This window comes from Psammomys obesus, unplaced genomic scaffold (genome assembly GCF_907164565.1).
Source record: "Psammomys obesus unplaced genomic scaffold, mPsaObe1.curated_primary_1811, whole genome shotgun sequence".
Lineage (NCBI taxonomy): Eukaryota > Metazoa > Chordata > Mammalia > Rodentia > Muridae > Psammomys > Psammomys obesus.
In genome coordinates this window covers 11,576,076-11,591,435 of record NW_026585691.1, presented here as the reverse complement: position 1 = coordinate 11,591,435, position 15,360 = coordinate 11,576,076, and the positions used below count along the sequence as shown (strand labels likewise).

At 47.5% G+C, this 15,360-nt stretch overlaps 1 protein-coding gene across 5 annotated transcripts in view; it reads right to left on the bottom strand.

The window, feature by feature from the left end:
* Positions 1-15,360, bottom strand: part of Onecut1 (one cut homeobox 1) — a 33,018-nt gene that overhangs the window by 14,157 nt on the left and 3,501 nt on the right. For 2 of the 5 annotated variants that reach the window (XM_055598506.1, XM_055598488.1), the window contains exon 2: positions 1,917-1,994. The exons of 1 other annotated variant lie outside the window; for it this stretch is intronic. In XM_055598506.1, the coding sequence (XP_055454481.1) occupies positions 1,917-1,994 (78 nt within the window). Of the gene's footprint in view, positions 1-1,916; positions 1,995-5,551; positions 5,761-14,891; positions 15,218-15,360 lie in introns of those variants that run through there. 2 more of the 5 variants (XM_055598522.1, XM_055598515.1) reach the window with 2 other exon arrangements.

Here is a 15,360-nt window from a genome sequence, read left to right as displayed (position 1 = left end):
TGTGTAGTTCAGTCTGACCTCAGACTTGCTGTGTATCTGAGAAGGACCTCAACTTTCTGATCCTTCTGCCTCACCCCCTCCACCCCCAAGTATTGGGGTTACTGTGCCCAGTTCATGCATGCTGGAAAACAAACCTAGTACTCTACCAACTGGGCCATATCTTTAGCCCAAGAGTTGGATTTATGGATATGAGCAGCATATAGCTATCTCCTTTGTAGTGGAAACCATAACAATAAATTCACGAGATGGTTCCCAGCAAGGAGTCTTGGGGAAAATTCAGTCTCTGGGATTAATGTGCTGGAAACATCATAAGATGTTTTTCTGGCACATCACCGAATACTGTGCCATTTGGGTTCCTCTGGCTACTGGTTTCTCACCTCCATGGGTGATGGTATCATGCTTTTCTCCTTAGCTTCAGGGTTAGCCTGCACTCTGCAGTGAGAAAGGCTAGAACAAACTTCAAGAGTCCTAAGTAGTGCCTGGACATTGGAACCAACTGAGAAGCATTAAAAGCTGGTACCTGGAACCCTAGCTCTAGATGTGAAATGTACATAGAGGCCCCAGGTGATTCAGTCTCGTAGGTAAGGCTGAGGTGCTCAAGGCCAGTGTTTCTTAGACTTGAGTCATGTGAAGATTCTGCCTGAGCAGATGGGAACAGAGGTTATGAATGCTACCCTGGATCAGGCGCTTCTGATAAAAGTGGCTGGGAGCTGTGCTGGCTTTTGGTGCTAGGAACTGAACCCAAGGGTCACCATGCTGACAATACCCTGTACCTCTGACCAACAACAGTCTAGCCCTTGGCTGAGAGGTTTGTCAGCACTAACTAATGGAGCCTCTCCCATCTTGCCAATCACCTAAGGAGGAGAGAGAGCAGGGAGCCTGGAAAGCAGCTTTCTTTTAGGGAGACATATTTTAGGACCAGAGAGATGAAGAGAAGTTTTGGCATGTCTGTCATCTACCGGGCTGGCACTAGATGAACAGGACAAGCCTACATTACAGTAGTGAGCTGTGTATCTCATAGTTTAGCACATGTTACAGTCACTTGTTAAAATACGGGTGGTGAGGATCTGTCTCCGTGCAGTGGGAGTTTCTGAAGAAGCTCCCCAGTGATGCAGGCACATGTGTTTCGAAGAAGAGTGGGGAGCTATTCCTACCAAAAATGGTTAAGGAGGTTTGTTTCCAGATGTGCTAGAAGACTGAGCAAGTGTGCAGGGGGAGGGGGGAGAGAGAATAACAACTGATTATCGGGTGTCAGTCTTCTGACTATAGATCTACTTCCCAGCTTTATCTGAGCAAAGAAACAGAGCCATGCTGATAGCACATGCACACCAGGACCCAGCTTTCCTCAGTCTCCGATGCCTGATCCACCAGCAGAAGCCATGGCTCAGCCAAGATGGGGAAAATCCAAGGCTTGGGGCAGGGAGGGTGCCAGATGAACGTGGAATATCTTTTTATGTTGGAGAGGTTTTTTTTTTTTTTTTTTTTTTTTTTTTTTTTTTTGCTTTTTTTCTTTTCTTTTTTTTTTAATAGCGAGACTATGTCGCAGGACCTAGAAGGGGCTCCCATCTGCCAAGTTTGGGACAACTTGAGCACCAGAGATATTTAAAAGCAAGTAACATGTTGCAAATTGTTGACTGAAAAAAAAAAAAGGAACCCGTGAGCATACACCAATAGTATATGGGTGAGAGACAGGGGAGGAGCGCTGAGGACTACCTGTGCAGAATGCTGAGGGCAGAAAGCCAGACCAAGCAAAGAGTCATCAGGTGCTAAATAGATGGGGAATTTTGAGAAGTAGAACATTTGCACTGTCTTAAAGTGTCTTGGTTGGAAGGAAGGGGCGGGGGGAGGGGGGGAATGTCCAGTGATTACACAGTGCAGCAATTAGACAACACTTTGGGTAAACAAAACACACTCACCAGGTAAGTGAGGAACAGACAGTTGGGGGCCTCCAGATGTGATCCTCAGAGAAGGCACACTGCCACCCATGCCGCTTTCTGGGTAAGAGAGCAGAAGCTCAATGGAAACACGAGGAAACAACAGAAGCACACATAGGAGAACGGGCAAACTCTAAGGGGGCTGAAAATAAAGGTAACCTGACCAGAGTTCCATTTCTGGTACCCGCACGGTGGAAGGGGAGACCCATCTTCTGTATACTGACCTCCACACAGGTGCCTTGAAATGCTGGCATGCATGCACACACACACACCTACAAACAAATGACTAAACAAAAGTTTAAAAGAGAGTTGCATTCTTCAAACATGCCAGCTTTGTAAAAGGCAGAGGGAGACGGAAGAGGAACATTTCACAGTAAGAGAAGCAAGAGAACTGTGACAGAATTCTGCACTGGAGAGTCATGCTCTGCGGACATTGCCGAGTCACCTGACAAAGCTGAGCAGTGACCACGAAAGAGAGTATCCATGCGCTTCAAGTATTTTGAGGTAAGGGACCATGGTGAATATAGCCTGCCTTCTTTTCCTACATGGAAAAGAGCAAACAGGAAGCAAAGAAAGGGGGATGCTAGCCACTGGCCAGTGTTCACAGCTGAGGGAGGGTACCTTGATGGCCTTTGCTCTATTTACCTTTGCAGGTTTTCATAATTTGAAATGAGTTCCAAATGAAAACCGAAACTGCTTCTGTGCTTCATTTTTATTGCTTTTTTTGTTTATTTATTATTTGTGTGTGTGTGTGTGTGTGTGTGTGTGTGTGTGTGTATACAGGCGGAGGTCAGAGGACAACTTGAGGAAGCTGATTTTCTCTTTTTCACCATGAGGGTCCAGGAGATTGAACTCAGGCTTGTGGCAAGGGTCCCACTTATATATATGCCCTTAAAAAACTATGAGGTACAATTATGGGATCAGGAAGGACTGGAGCAAAACAGTGTCTTCTGTATGTGACAGGACCTCTGCACTCATGAACTCATGGTAGCTGTAGTTACCAAGGCAAGACCTGCAAACATGCCAGCTTGGAGTGGAAGGGGTTCCTGAGACCCCATCCCTAAGCGAAGATCCATTAACCCTTCATGGTTTCTGGGGAGGGACAGACAGTTTTCTTTAATTGTGGGGTCCCTGGTTGGCTCACTGTGTTCCAGTGGATGGCTTTACACACACGGGTAGCATAAGTTAGACTCAGTGGGTTATTTTTTTAAATAGAGGTCATGAAGTTAGGAAGTTAGGTGATAGAAGGAAAATCCAGAAGTTTTGGGGAAATGTGTGTGGGGTGAATATGATCAAAATACAGTGTATGAAATTCTCAAAGAATTAACAATATTATAGAGAAGAAGGAAATAAACCAGTATTTAGTTATTTAGTGTTTGGTTATAGAATAATAATATTTAGTGTTTGGTTACTAAAGCTTCTATGTGGGCATCTAATGCTTAGATTTTAAAAAAAAATCTTTGAAAGAGAAACCCAAGTCTTTGGTAAAGCTTGCTGGGTGATGCTGCAGGCTGGTGTGTCACTCGGTAATAGCAAGATCAAGCAAAAGCCCAGAATGCAGTGAAATACTCAAGGCTAGGCACGGTTGTTGGAGAGGACTTGTGAGTTATGATACATCTAAAATATAAAACCATAAAACTTTATTTCCCTGAGCAGTTTATAGACCAATGTAAGTGTCTAAAAATAGGAGATTGATTAAATAAATTATAGCACAACTATAAAATAGAAGATTCATAAATGTTTTCTGGCATTAAGTGCTCTGAGTGCAAAGGCGAGTGTGTGCTTCATCATCTGCTATCTTGAAGATTGTGAGCATCCTATCTCTACATAGATAATGAATGAATGAATGAATGAATGAATGAATGCTATTCATAATAGTTTGGGAAAGAGTAATGGTGGAGTCACTGGGGATTAGTATGACTCTGTCATTTTTTGTGTTTTCAAATACTCTGCCATAAATGTAATAACATAACCACGTGCCTTCCGAGTGTGCCTCTGTGTGCAGGTGAATGCAGTGCCTATGGAGGTCAGCATGAGGGCATTAGATTCCCTGGAGCTAGAGTTACAGGTGAGTGTGGTCGGTCGCCCTGGGTGCTGAAAGTTCAAGTCCTCAAAGAGCAGTGGGCTCTCGTAAGCCGTGAGGTGAGCCCTCTCTCCAGCCCCTGAGTCATTTCAAAAACAAAAACAAAACAAAAACCTTGGAACGAAGGAACCTCCTCCGTTGAAGCTGGGACTCCTTTCCTCCTCCCTAGAGCATGGTCAGCCTCTTCTGTGTCCACTTTGTTTCTGCCCAGTGTAGAAATAAGCACTTTTTAGAGCGGTAGCCGTCAGCCACAAGAATTCAAACAAGAAGCATTCTCCATTTTCCATAGAGATTTACAGTTTTTGGGAGATGAAAAAGCCTTTAATTATTTGCAAAGAAGACCATCCACCCTACTTTGTCTGTCTGTCTCTGTCTGTCTGTCTGTCTGTCTCTCTCACACACACATACACACACACATGCTCACATACTTTAAAAGTCATAGGTTATCTTGGAAAGCATAGAAGAACGGGGTTCTAGAAGCTCCCCCACCCAGGTTTCAGAAGCCCCCCCCCCATGTCTATACAGACAACCAACCCTTTTTTGTGCGAATACCCTTCCAACCTATTACTAATGCGATAATGCTGGAATTTAAAACCCTACATTATTAAATTTAGTATGGAGTACTCGAAAACACACAAAAGTCTATTGACAAACTTAATAACAGGAGAATGGATTGGGAAGAAAACTTGCCTACTTATTGTTTAACTTTTTAAAAGTTAGCCAGGTGCAGGGGCGCACGCCTGTAATTCCAGCACTCAGGCAGGCAGAGGCGGGCGGATCTTGGTGCCTGGTTCCCAGTTTGGTTTTGGTCAGTGTTTTACCACAGCAACAGAAAGCAAACTAAGACAACCAGATTAAAGAACAGCAGGATTCTCTTTCTGATTAAATAACCTGTGTGTCTGGAGAGCTGTTCCCAGTACAGGCTGACCCACAGCCCAATGGAGACGCACCAACACTTTCCTGCCAGGCACACACAGCACACACTGTGCTGAGTGTCTTCCCTCAGTCTTTGCTGACTGGTGCTCTGTTCTTAGGGTTATTTTTGTTTCTCTGACAACAGGGATGGGTGTGCTTGACCCCTCCCATTGGTTCTGTAGGGGCCCTATGCCCTCAGAGGCATCAATTGGCTGGGGACGGAAAGACTGACTACCACACCATGGCAGGTAAAGGTATATCTGTGGGTAAAGATATATCCAAGTGCCCAGCTTCCCAAGGCAAGGTCACAGGGGTTATCTGCACCAGACCCACTCCCAGGATGTGGCTTTTCCCTTCCCCGGTGAAGCACCACCTTCCCACCAGCAGCGAAAGCATCTGCCAGGCTCTGATTTCAGCGATGGAGGCCAAAGCACATGCTTTCCGCACGGTGAAATGCATTTTATTTTAAAAGTCGCATTCAAGTCCCCACTCCCACCCACCCATTTGCAGACCCTCTCTCTTAGCTACTGTTCATCTGCCCACTCCCATGCCAGCAGGCTTTCAAAAGCACGAGGCCCATCATTATTTCACAACTGGCCACGGCTGCCTTTAGCCCCTGCTGCAGGAGGCCCTCAGCCTGTTCAGATGCCCAAGGTCTCCATCAGCACTTTTAAGATTCTGCTTTTGTGTCCACATACTTAAGCCAGTGCCTGGTGTATGAGAGTCTCCAGCCAGTCAGTGTTTGGGCAAAGGAAGGAATAGGAACACGGTGAAGGATTTGCTATAGTCTTTCTTAGGCCTTACATCTCTAGGAACCTTTTGGGGACCCTGTGAAAGTACAGATTTAGATGCAGGAAGTCAGAGCTGAACTCAGAGTTCCTAGGTGATGCTGGTGTTGCTGGTCTTGGAGCCTCACTCAGAGGAGGAGGGATGCATTGACTCGAGATGGCTTTCAAGTCGGAAGCGTGTGTATCCGGAATTAGCTATGCCTATGGGGACCTTGAAATCTTGAGTGAACTTTGTAATCGGAAGAGATAAAAAGAAGTTAGAGATTTCTTACACACACCCCGTTGCACAGTGAGCAAGGCTATGGGCTATTCCAGAAACGAGAGAAGTAAACACAGGCCAGTCACTATTGAATTCCCAGCACCAACTTTTGAAGAAATCAGAGACTTATGTGGCTCGGCTGGCCTTGAACTCCCTCCTGACCCTCTTGCCTAAGCCCTAGACTACAGGGGTTACAGGTGTACACCGTTATGTCAGGCTTCACCTGGGAATCTTCAGAGAACAAAAGGTATGGGCAGCTCCTGAGTGTAGTGCCAGCCTTGGGGAGGTAAAGACAGGAAGATCGGAGGTTCAAGGTCAGCCTTGACTATACAGTGAGTCATAGAGGGATTTTAGCCTGGGCTCCATGCATTTTCATTCCTGCTGCCCTGACTTCAGACTTAAGCCCGTCTCATTCTCTAGGTCTTTAGAATCGTTCTTTCATTTCCTGGACTTTTTCCTGCAACAGCAATTGAGCCGAACACCTCCGCCCCCCACCCCCCCACTCGCTCCCTGAAGAAGCAAATCAACAGCGGTGTCTTCCTCCACTAGTCAGATTTCCTGACTGGTGTGCAGGACCTTTCAGACTGCACTAGATCTTCTGTCTCTCCTCACACTCCGTCCACAGCTGACTAAGGGTCCCTGAAAAAGCTGCTATCTAGTAAGGACCAAATCATGCTAAAATGACAATACAGAATGCTCAGGGTTTATTTGAATAAAAGTGGGTTAGGGAACAAGACCCCCACCTCAAAAAATGACCCCAAACAAACAACTTCCCTAAACCACCATCTTCTTCCCCAGTGTTTAAACTATTTGATATTTAGTGTTTCCAAAAAGACTACGCACGCCTGGCGGTGGTACATGTTCTGTATCATGTTCATAAGGTCTGAAAAGGTTACAAAATGAACTCTTAAACTTACCCTCCACCCAAAAGGAGAATTTGAACACAGCCAATGTCTAAAGACACAGGGAATTTGTGCTCTCTCTCTCCCCCTCCGTGTGTGTGTGTGTGTGTGTGTGTGTGTGTGTGTGTGTGTGTAATGCTAGGGATACAACCAAGGGCTTGCTTGCACTTGAATAAGCACTCCACTACTGAGCTATACCCATGCACATTTCTCTCTCTCTCTCTCTCTCTCTCTCTCTCTCTCTCTCATCTTCTATTATCTATCATTTATCTACCACCCTCTGGGGACTACCTACCTAGATCTATCATCTATTATCTGTCTATCCGTTCACCTGCCATCTTCTACCATGTACCTACCTATCTATGCACCTGCCCATCCATCCATTTATCTTCTACCTAAGGTAACTGTCTATCATCTATTATTTTAGTTACTTTTTCAGACAAGGCCTCTCTATGTAATCCCAGCTGGCCTTGAACTCATGAATTTCCTGCCTCAGCCTCTCAAATCTTACCCATTTTTTTTGAGTGGGAGGGGATTGTTTCTGTTTTGAAACAGGGTTTTTCTGTACAGTCCTGGCTCTCCTGGAACATGCTCTGTGGACCAGGCTGGCCTTGAACTAAGATATCCACCTGCTTGTACCTCCCGAGTGCTGGGACTAAAGGTGTTTGCCCTCACTGCCCAGCCCCATCGGTGTTTTAAAAAAAGGATTTGCATCATGTATGCCTACATCTCTCAATCCAGTTGTTCAGCCTTGCTTGCTTTTGAGTTTTGCCTCATATGAGAACTTTCTGCTTCATGTGTGTACATTTGGGCTATTTATTTTATTTTATTTTTTTCTTTTTGGAACAAAGTTCCCAGGAGCAGTCTTTTCACTTTTCCAGGAATGCTGTGACTTCATAATTATACGAAAGACTGGACTTTCCAGACACATGTGGACTCACGGTTATGTGGTGATGGCAAGTTTGTTACAGCGAAGATGCTGATATACACTCCCACAGTAGCGCAGAGGTGGTGTCCATGAGTCTGTGACAGCCCGTACTATTCCTGTCCGCCCGTATCCCTGGCTCCTGGAACACAGGCAGTGGGATCTCACGAGACAGCACTTCTGTGCCAGGAGGCAATGCTCCTGGCTGCCTGGGCTGTTACCTCCTGAGCCTGACTGCAGAGGTGAGCTGGAGACACTGCCATCCAGCCTGCGCCCAGTGCTCCACAGCTTGTCTAATCCTAATATAGGTGGACAGGACACTAAATGGATATAGGAGATGAAGGTGCCCACTGGGCTTTGCCATGGTTACCAGTCAAGATAGGAGGCAATCAATGACAGAATGAGACCTGGAAGGGATCTGAAGGCCAAATCTTTCATTTTACATTTAAGGAGGTGGAAGCTCAGAAAGGTGAAATCACTTGACAAGTTCTAAGAGCTAATTACGGCATGAACCTTTCTCTCGGGCACTTGACGCTTAATCCACAGTTCCCTACTCTGAGTAATTTAAGACAGCATGATGTCATGTATGAATTAATAAAAATATTATATTAAAAAGACAGCATGATGTGACTCAGAATGACCTTACATATCCAAATAATCAATTTATTTTTAAAGGTAATTGTTTGACTTAACTGACTGAAGAATTTGATAACGTTCACTTCTTTGCTTATGGTGTGCACAGGAGAAATAGCCAGCGGGATGAATAGGAGACAGAGATAGCCTCCTTAATTATGGTTTCAATGTACAAATTTAACTATACTAAAGAGATATAGGTATCTCGAGGAAGACAACTTCCAATTATCTCATTGATTCTTATTCTTGAATCACCTTGCTGGAAAAATGTGAGGGACCATCTTAAAAATCATGTGTGTGTGTGTGTGTGTGTGTGTGTGTGTGTGTGTGTGTGTGTGGAGGGGGGGGCTGGGGAAATGCCTCAGCGTTAAAGGCTAGACTCACAACCCAAAATATAAAAAGCGTGTGTGTTTGTAAAGCAAATTTCAAATTCATTACGTTTCTATTTGACTCATTTATGAACAGCCATAATTAAGTTATTCTAAGAGTCTGGGAGCCAAGAGATTATGGTAGGAAAGCATCAGCGAACTTTTTTATAATTTAAGACCACTCTACACCGGAACATGGAAAACTAATTGAAAAGAGACCAATTGGTAGCAGCCATACTTAGTTGGTCCTCCGATGCTTGAACTCTCTGGATTTGATTTCCAGCACTACATACATAAGCATGGCATGGCAGCACAGCTCAGAACTCAGAAGGTGGGGGCAGGAGAATCAGAGGTTTGTCCTTGGTCATCTTTGGTTAAACTGCAAGTTCAAGACTAGCCTGGAAGATGTGAGACCCTGTTTTTATTTTTAATGTTTACATTGAACAATGTCTGTGGTTTGATAATAAAAGCCGTCTGTGTACCATCCCTAGTTCAGTTTTAGGATAAAGCTTACCAGGTCTTTATTACTTTGGGGTGAGGGCTTGGAGGGCAAGAACACCTAGTGATTTTGCCCGAGAATGCTGAGTACTGAGTTACTTCTTGCTCAAGTTTTCCTCCTGGCAGTCATTTTAATCAGCACTTCTCCTATTTAATGAGCTTGTAGTGCCATTACATAATCACCCAGCTCACCAGATTAATGATGAAAAGAGGAACTGATTTTTCCAGCTGCATCATTTGAAGTAAATGTTAACTTTCTTTCTGGGTCCTTCGTCTAACAGCATTAGCGTGACAAATATGTCTTTCTCTAGCATAAGTAATTAGAATTTAATCACTTTAACTGCATCTTAATTACCCCAAATGAATTGAAGGGACATTTAATAGCAAAGATTAAATTGCCTTAATGAACGATTTTTGTGCCTCCATCAATACTGGAATCACGGCAGCGGCTCCTCACCCACTCATCAAGGCGCCTGTGGTGAGCAGCACGGCCACTAGGTGGCAGGATTCGCACGCTTGTATATCTAACCACCCCCTCCAATCCCTGTTTAAGAAGGCAAGAGGGAAAAAAAAAAAAAACAAAAAACAAAAAAACAAAAACAAAACAAAACAAAAAAACAAAAAAAAAAAACACCAAAAATCGAAAGCACATAATTCGTTGTGTTCTTCTGACAACCCTCTCATTGGGACCAGGGAATCGTCATCAGATGTTAAAAGTTAGGGACTGGTTGCAGAACCTCTCCATTCTCTTTACCCCATGCTGTATGCAAAGAATGAAGGGTGGCAGGCGCAGGGGTGCCCGACAGAAACTGAGTTGCTTTGGGACAATCACTAACATACAGGCAGTGCTTTTGTCAACTTGCTCTCTCTCTCTCTCTCTCTCTCTCTCTCCCCGCCCTCCCCCCTTTCTCCGTGTGCACGCACATGCACAGAGTCCTAAAATATGGGGTACCAAGCAAGTTCTGGAAGAACAGAGGCAAAGACATGAGAATATCAGTGGTGGAAGCTCGGGTGGCCTTGGGCCTTTGAGTCTTCCTCCAGGCGTGGGTCCCAGAGGGCCAGGCTTACCCACAGAGCACAACTAAATGAGATGGGCCTTGTCCATCGATAATTGTTTAAGTGGATAGAGAGAAGTAAGCCTCGATTCTGTTACCACTCTGGCCGGGTCTTTGGAGCCATTAAAAGAAATCCCGCTTATACACATGAGAAGAGAGAATTGTTTCGAAAACTTTCCTTGAGAGCCTGACAGAAAATATTTACTCTATAATTTTGAGAGCTTTATGCTGCACAGACCTTCTTAAGTGCTAAGGGCAGTGGTCCGCATTCTGGGAGCATTGATCACTCACGATCTGGAAAGGGCAACAGAAGCCATTTGTGGAGGATGTGCTTGGCCAGGGCTTTTCAACTGGGGAAACTGAGGCCAGGGCATCAGTACATTCTAGTTGAGTGGTTAGAGACCAATTAACCCCACTACAGAAAGCATCAGAGAAAGCCACGGTAACTACCACACCCTGTATAGCTCCCAGACCTCCACACACCCCTCATCTGGGATCCTGGGTCACACCCCATTCAATTAGATGGGAATATCTGGGGCTGCAGCCAGAAGTTAGTTGTTTAAGTCGTTAAGTGATTTCTACGTGCAGTAAGACGTACGAGCCATTGGCATAGACGGGGAGTATTAAATGGGCATGTCCACCACAGCATGCAATAAATACCATGTGCACAGCCAACTCACATTCTCTCTTTATTCACTGGTGTGACAAACCTGACGAATTGTTCTCTAGGGCTGAGCTCTGCTCAGCTGCTCTCTTATTAAATCAACACATTAAAGAAACAGAAATGTTCTAGAAGCTATTTGTTCCACTGTAACATCTTTGGGGAGAAACAGTATGACCCCGATACACAGTAGTATGTTTGTATCAAATGGTCATATTGTCACAAGGCTGGCCTAGTCACATGTCACCTTAGCAAGAAAGTAATCTTTATCAGAGTGAATATATACCTATAAAATGGATGTGATAGGAATGTATGATTGTGTACCAAACGCACTTACATTAAAAATAATGTTTTCTTTCTTAATGGCCTGGGAGGGTGATATTTCCCATGTAGTGTCTTATGAAGGTGTGAACTTGCCTCATTCAAATGGCGACATGAAGAACATGATCTGTCATGCATATGGACTGAATTTTTTTTTTAAGAAGCAGATTCCATAACAAGCATAGCTTACTGAGATATTTTTTTCTGTAGCTACCCTAGGTTGGGGGCCATTCGATTTTGTCAAGGTGTGGAAATCTTAGTGTTTAAATAGGGTCTGAAATGAAGCTAGTTTTTTTCACTTTTAAGCCTCTAGGGTTGAATTACGAAAATGAAAATGTGCTTACATACTCCGTTATATGCAGTTTACCGGAGAGCACTGAACATTACTGGCTTCAAGGACATGGCCACCACCAACTATGGAAGCTGAGGCGTGAGACACCTGGGAACCTCCTTCTCAATTATCCACAGCCGTTGGGGTTGAATATTTCCTTTTCTTTACAAGAAAACCAAGAATGGATTTTACCGGTCTGCTCTGTAAGAGCCATTGCTTGGGAAAACTTTGGGGACCAGAGTGTTTGATTAGCTGAATTTGCCACGGATGTGGAGGATGATGACATCAAACAGCTAGGGTAACAATCTCCTTAAAGACCTCGTAGATTAGAGATGACTATAGATTTTCCCCAGCACGGATCAAAGGGACTGAATTGAACGTTTTAGCTTAATGATCCAACTCCTGTCACACCCACGGGGACGCAAATTCCGATTTTATATGCTGGTGTGCACGTGCCGAGCCGCGTCGGAACAAACCAATGAACACCTGATCTTTGGCGACGGTTTTGATGTCTCCGACGCCCCGGCAGGGCCGGTGTTTGTTCCGGGAGAGGTCTCGGCTCTCACAAACTTCGGAACACTGTGTCTCTCGGCTAAGGGCTAGGACCCTGTAGCATCCTAGCTGCCTTGTTCCAGCATCGCCCGCGGCAGTGCGGCTCTGTCCAGGGTCCTGACTCTGAGCCAGGGCCTTAAGCCTGCAGGCTTCCCCAGCCCTTTCTCTCACCTCTCGGGAGGGGAAAACAAAGGCTTCCAAGCTTAGGGCCCGGAGGCTGCCTTCGGACTCACTCAGGCCAGTTTGCTGGGAAGCAAGCAAAACAAAGGGACTGCTAATCTGTGCAGACTCTTCTGGTCCCAGCCTCCGACTGCAGGCCGCCAGGGTCACCCCTGCTCGTCTCAGGTGAAAAAAAAAAAAAAAAAAAATGTCAGAGAGCACAATCCGGGCACGGAGTCGAAGCATTCACCTTTTCTGGGTAGTTCGGAATCCGGGGTGTAATCGGCAAGGAAGGAAACCACGTCTCCCTAGAGGGGGCTTTCCTCGGGCAACCTCTTTCTCCTCCACATCTTCTCCCTGCCTGAGCGCTCGCTGCTCGGAACGTCTCGAGGACAACGAGGCTCTAAAAACAAAGCCTCGAGCCAGCATCCACCGCCATCTCCCGCCTCCCCGCCAGGCGGCCGCTAGGGGGAGCTCGCGGCGTCCTCCGCGCCGCGGCTGGAGCGCGGCGAGCCAGGGCTCCCAGGTCCCGGAGCGAAGCCAGCTCACCTCTGCCTCTGCCAGACTCGCGGACGGCAGAAAGCTTCGAGGGCAGCCACGTTGTGGGCTCCGGGTGGTGTTGCCGCTACGGCACACCCGTACTAACGGCAGTGTCCTCCCTGTCCCTTGTAACCGGCTCGGTTGTGACAGCGGTCCCCTGGCCCCTGGGTTGACACTCAGGATATCCAAAGCTCCAGGCTGCGGTGTTTTTTTTTTTTTGGGGGGGGGGGGCGGGGAGGGCAGGTAGGCAGCTTCTAAACACGCCGTGGGTTTTGTTCCTGGTGGCTGTTCTCTCTGCGTCGCCCACTGGGGTCACCGCGTCACAGCCACCAGGTCTGATGAGCTAGGCTTAGGGCGCACCAAAAGCCACACTGGCTAATGGTTGCCACAGGCACCCTCTCAGACCTCGCTGCGTCCCCTCTCCTCGTGGGATGTGGGTACCGCAACGAAAAAAAAAATACACAAAGACAACTGTCATCCCACCGAGGGGATGGAGTCTGCCCCCAAGTCTTCCTGACTTCACATTCGCCGTGTGTGTGTGTGTGTGTGTGTGTGTGTGTGTGTGTGTGTGTTCCGACTACCCCAGCTGACCCCCACCGCTCATCCCTGAACGCCCCGGGACCCTCGGTTGTCTCCTGATAACGGGTTATCCCCTGGCCACGCTGGGAGAAAGCCATCCCAGGCCTTGACCCCAGCCTCCCAGGCGGACACGGTCGGTCGCGCCCTGCCGGCCCTTTGTTCGAGCTGCAGCAGGCCAGGAGCAGCTGCACCGCGAAAAAGCCAGGGAACCAACCGGGGCGGCGGCTCCGCCTTCTCCCCCATCTCCGCAGCCCAGGAGCCCCTCCAGCCCCTGGCATCTCTTCGGCCCAGTTCTGGCCTCTCTCTTTCCCTCCACCCAGAATCCTCGGGGCGGGGGGTGGTTCGCCAAAGCTGGCTCTCACTGCCTGGCTAACACGGGACACTTGAAATGTCACCGGTCGGGATAAATATTAACACGAGAGCAAATGGACGTGTGCAAAGCCAGTTACCAATCAACCAGGCCGCAAGGCCACTCACTGCAAACACGGGCCCAGGTTGGGTTGGGCAAGACTTTTCTCAGGGCCACTTCCAGCTGGGACCCCCTCCCCCCAACCCCGTTACTCACCCCCACTTTCCTCTAACACTGAGGGGCAAATACCCGACCGCAAGGGGGCGAAGTGCCGCGTGCTGCGGGCAGGCCATCTTCACGCGGGGCTCTGGAGGGCTCCTCACCTCCCGCAGGCTCTGCGTGGCCAGCACCCAGCCTTGCCTGGGCTGAGGACCCGAGCCCCCACCGCCTGGGTGCACAGTGCCAGAGCTGAACTCACTGGTAGGTGGCTCTTGCGGTCTGTCTCTGAGCTGCCAACTCCCGTCGAGGGGCCCCGACGCCTTCTGGAATATTTAATTGGGAACTAATCTCCTCCTGTCTTGATAGACGCCCACGTCAGAGGCGGGGCACCCCGCTTAGCTTCCCCAACCCCACTCGGGACCAGAAGCCGGCCGTGCGTGCGCGTCTGGGTCACGCTGCGTTTTAATGAGCAGCAAGCAAGCATTACGTTGAGGCAACATATATTGATTTTTAAAAGGTAGTTAATTTGGTGAGAATTTCCTCCAGTCTTTCACCAGCGCTTGTAATTTATACACCAGAAAGGCGCCTCCCCAAACATCCTGCCACGTGCAGAAGATTTTTGACCCTCCGAAGAAGCAAAGTGGAACGAGGGAGGGGGGAGGGAGGAGAGAGGAGTGGAGAAACGACCCTTCCAAGAAAGAGCGAAGGAACTCACCTGGGCCTTCAAAGGGGGCTGAGAAAAGACGGGTGTTTACTTTTGAGTGCCACAGCTAGCAAAGCTGCAGTGGTGTTGAGGAGCCGGTGCCAAGTCCCCGCAAGGCATCAGGCTGGCAGGACTCAGGCTCCACCACTGAGCCCCCCCCCCCCCCCCGACTTCTCTTAAGAAAGAAAGATGGCATTGAGCAGGGCCGGCTGCTGTAATTCAGAAATAGGCTGTGACTTTTGAGGCAGAGCGGGGTGGTTCTGGGTTCCTTGACTGAGCCACGCTCACCTCCTCACTGCAGACTTAGGTCTAATCCTTCTCACTTCTTGATGGTAAAGAAACAAACAGAAGAAAGAAAGAAAGAAAGAAAGAAAGAAAGAAAGAAAGAAAGAAAGAGGCCGTGTTCTGCTCTGTCTCAGGACATCAGGACATCCACCGTCCTTGGGTTTTCTGTTTGCTAGAGCCTCCATCTCTCCACATTCATCTACGAAAAGGCCACATGCCTGGAACCAAGAATAACAGAGCCTAGGTGTGTGGACACACCTTTGATGACCTTTCGGGTCCCATGAGCACCTGCTCAGCACCCAACTCATGCCTTCGGTTGCAGGTTCTAGAACTTGGTCTTCCTTCACAGGGCTCCCCAGTA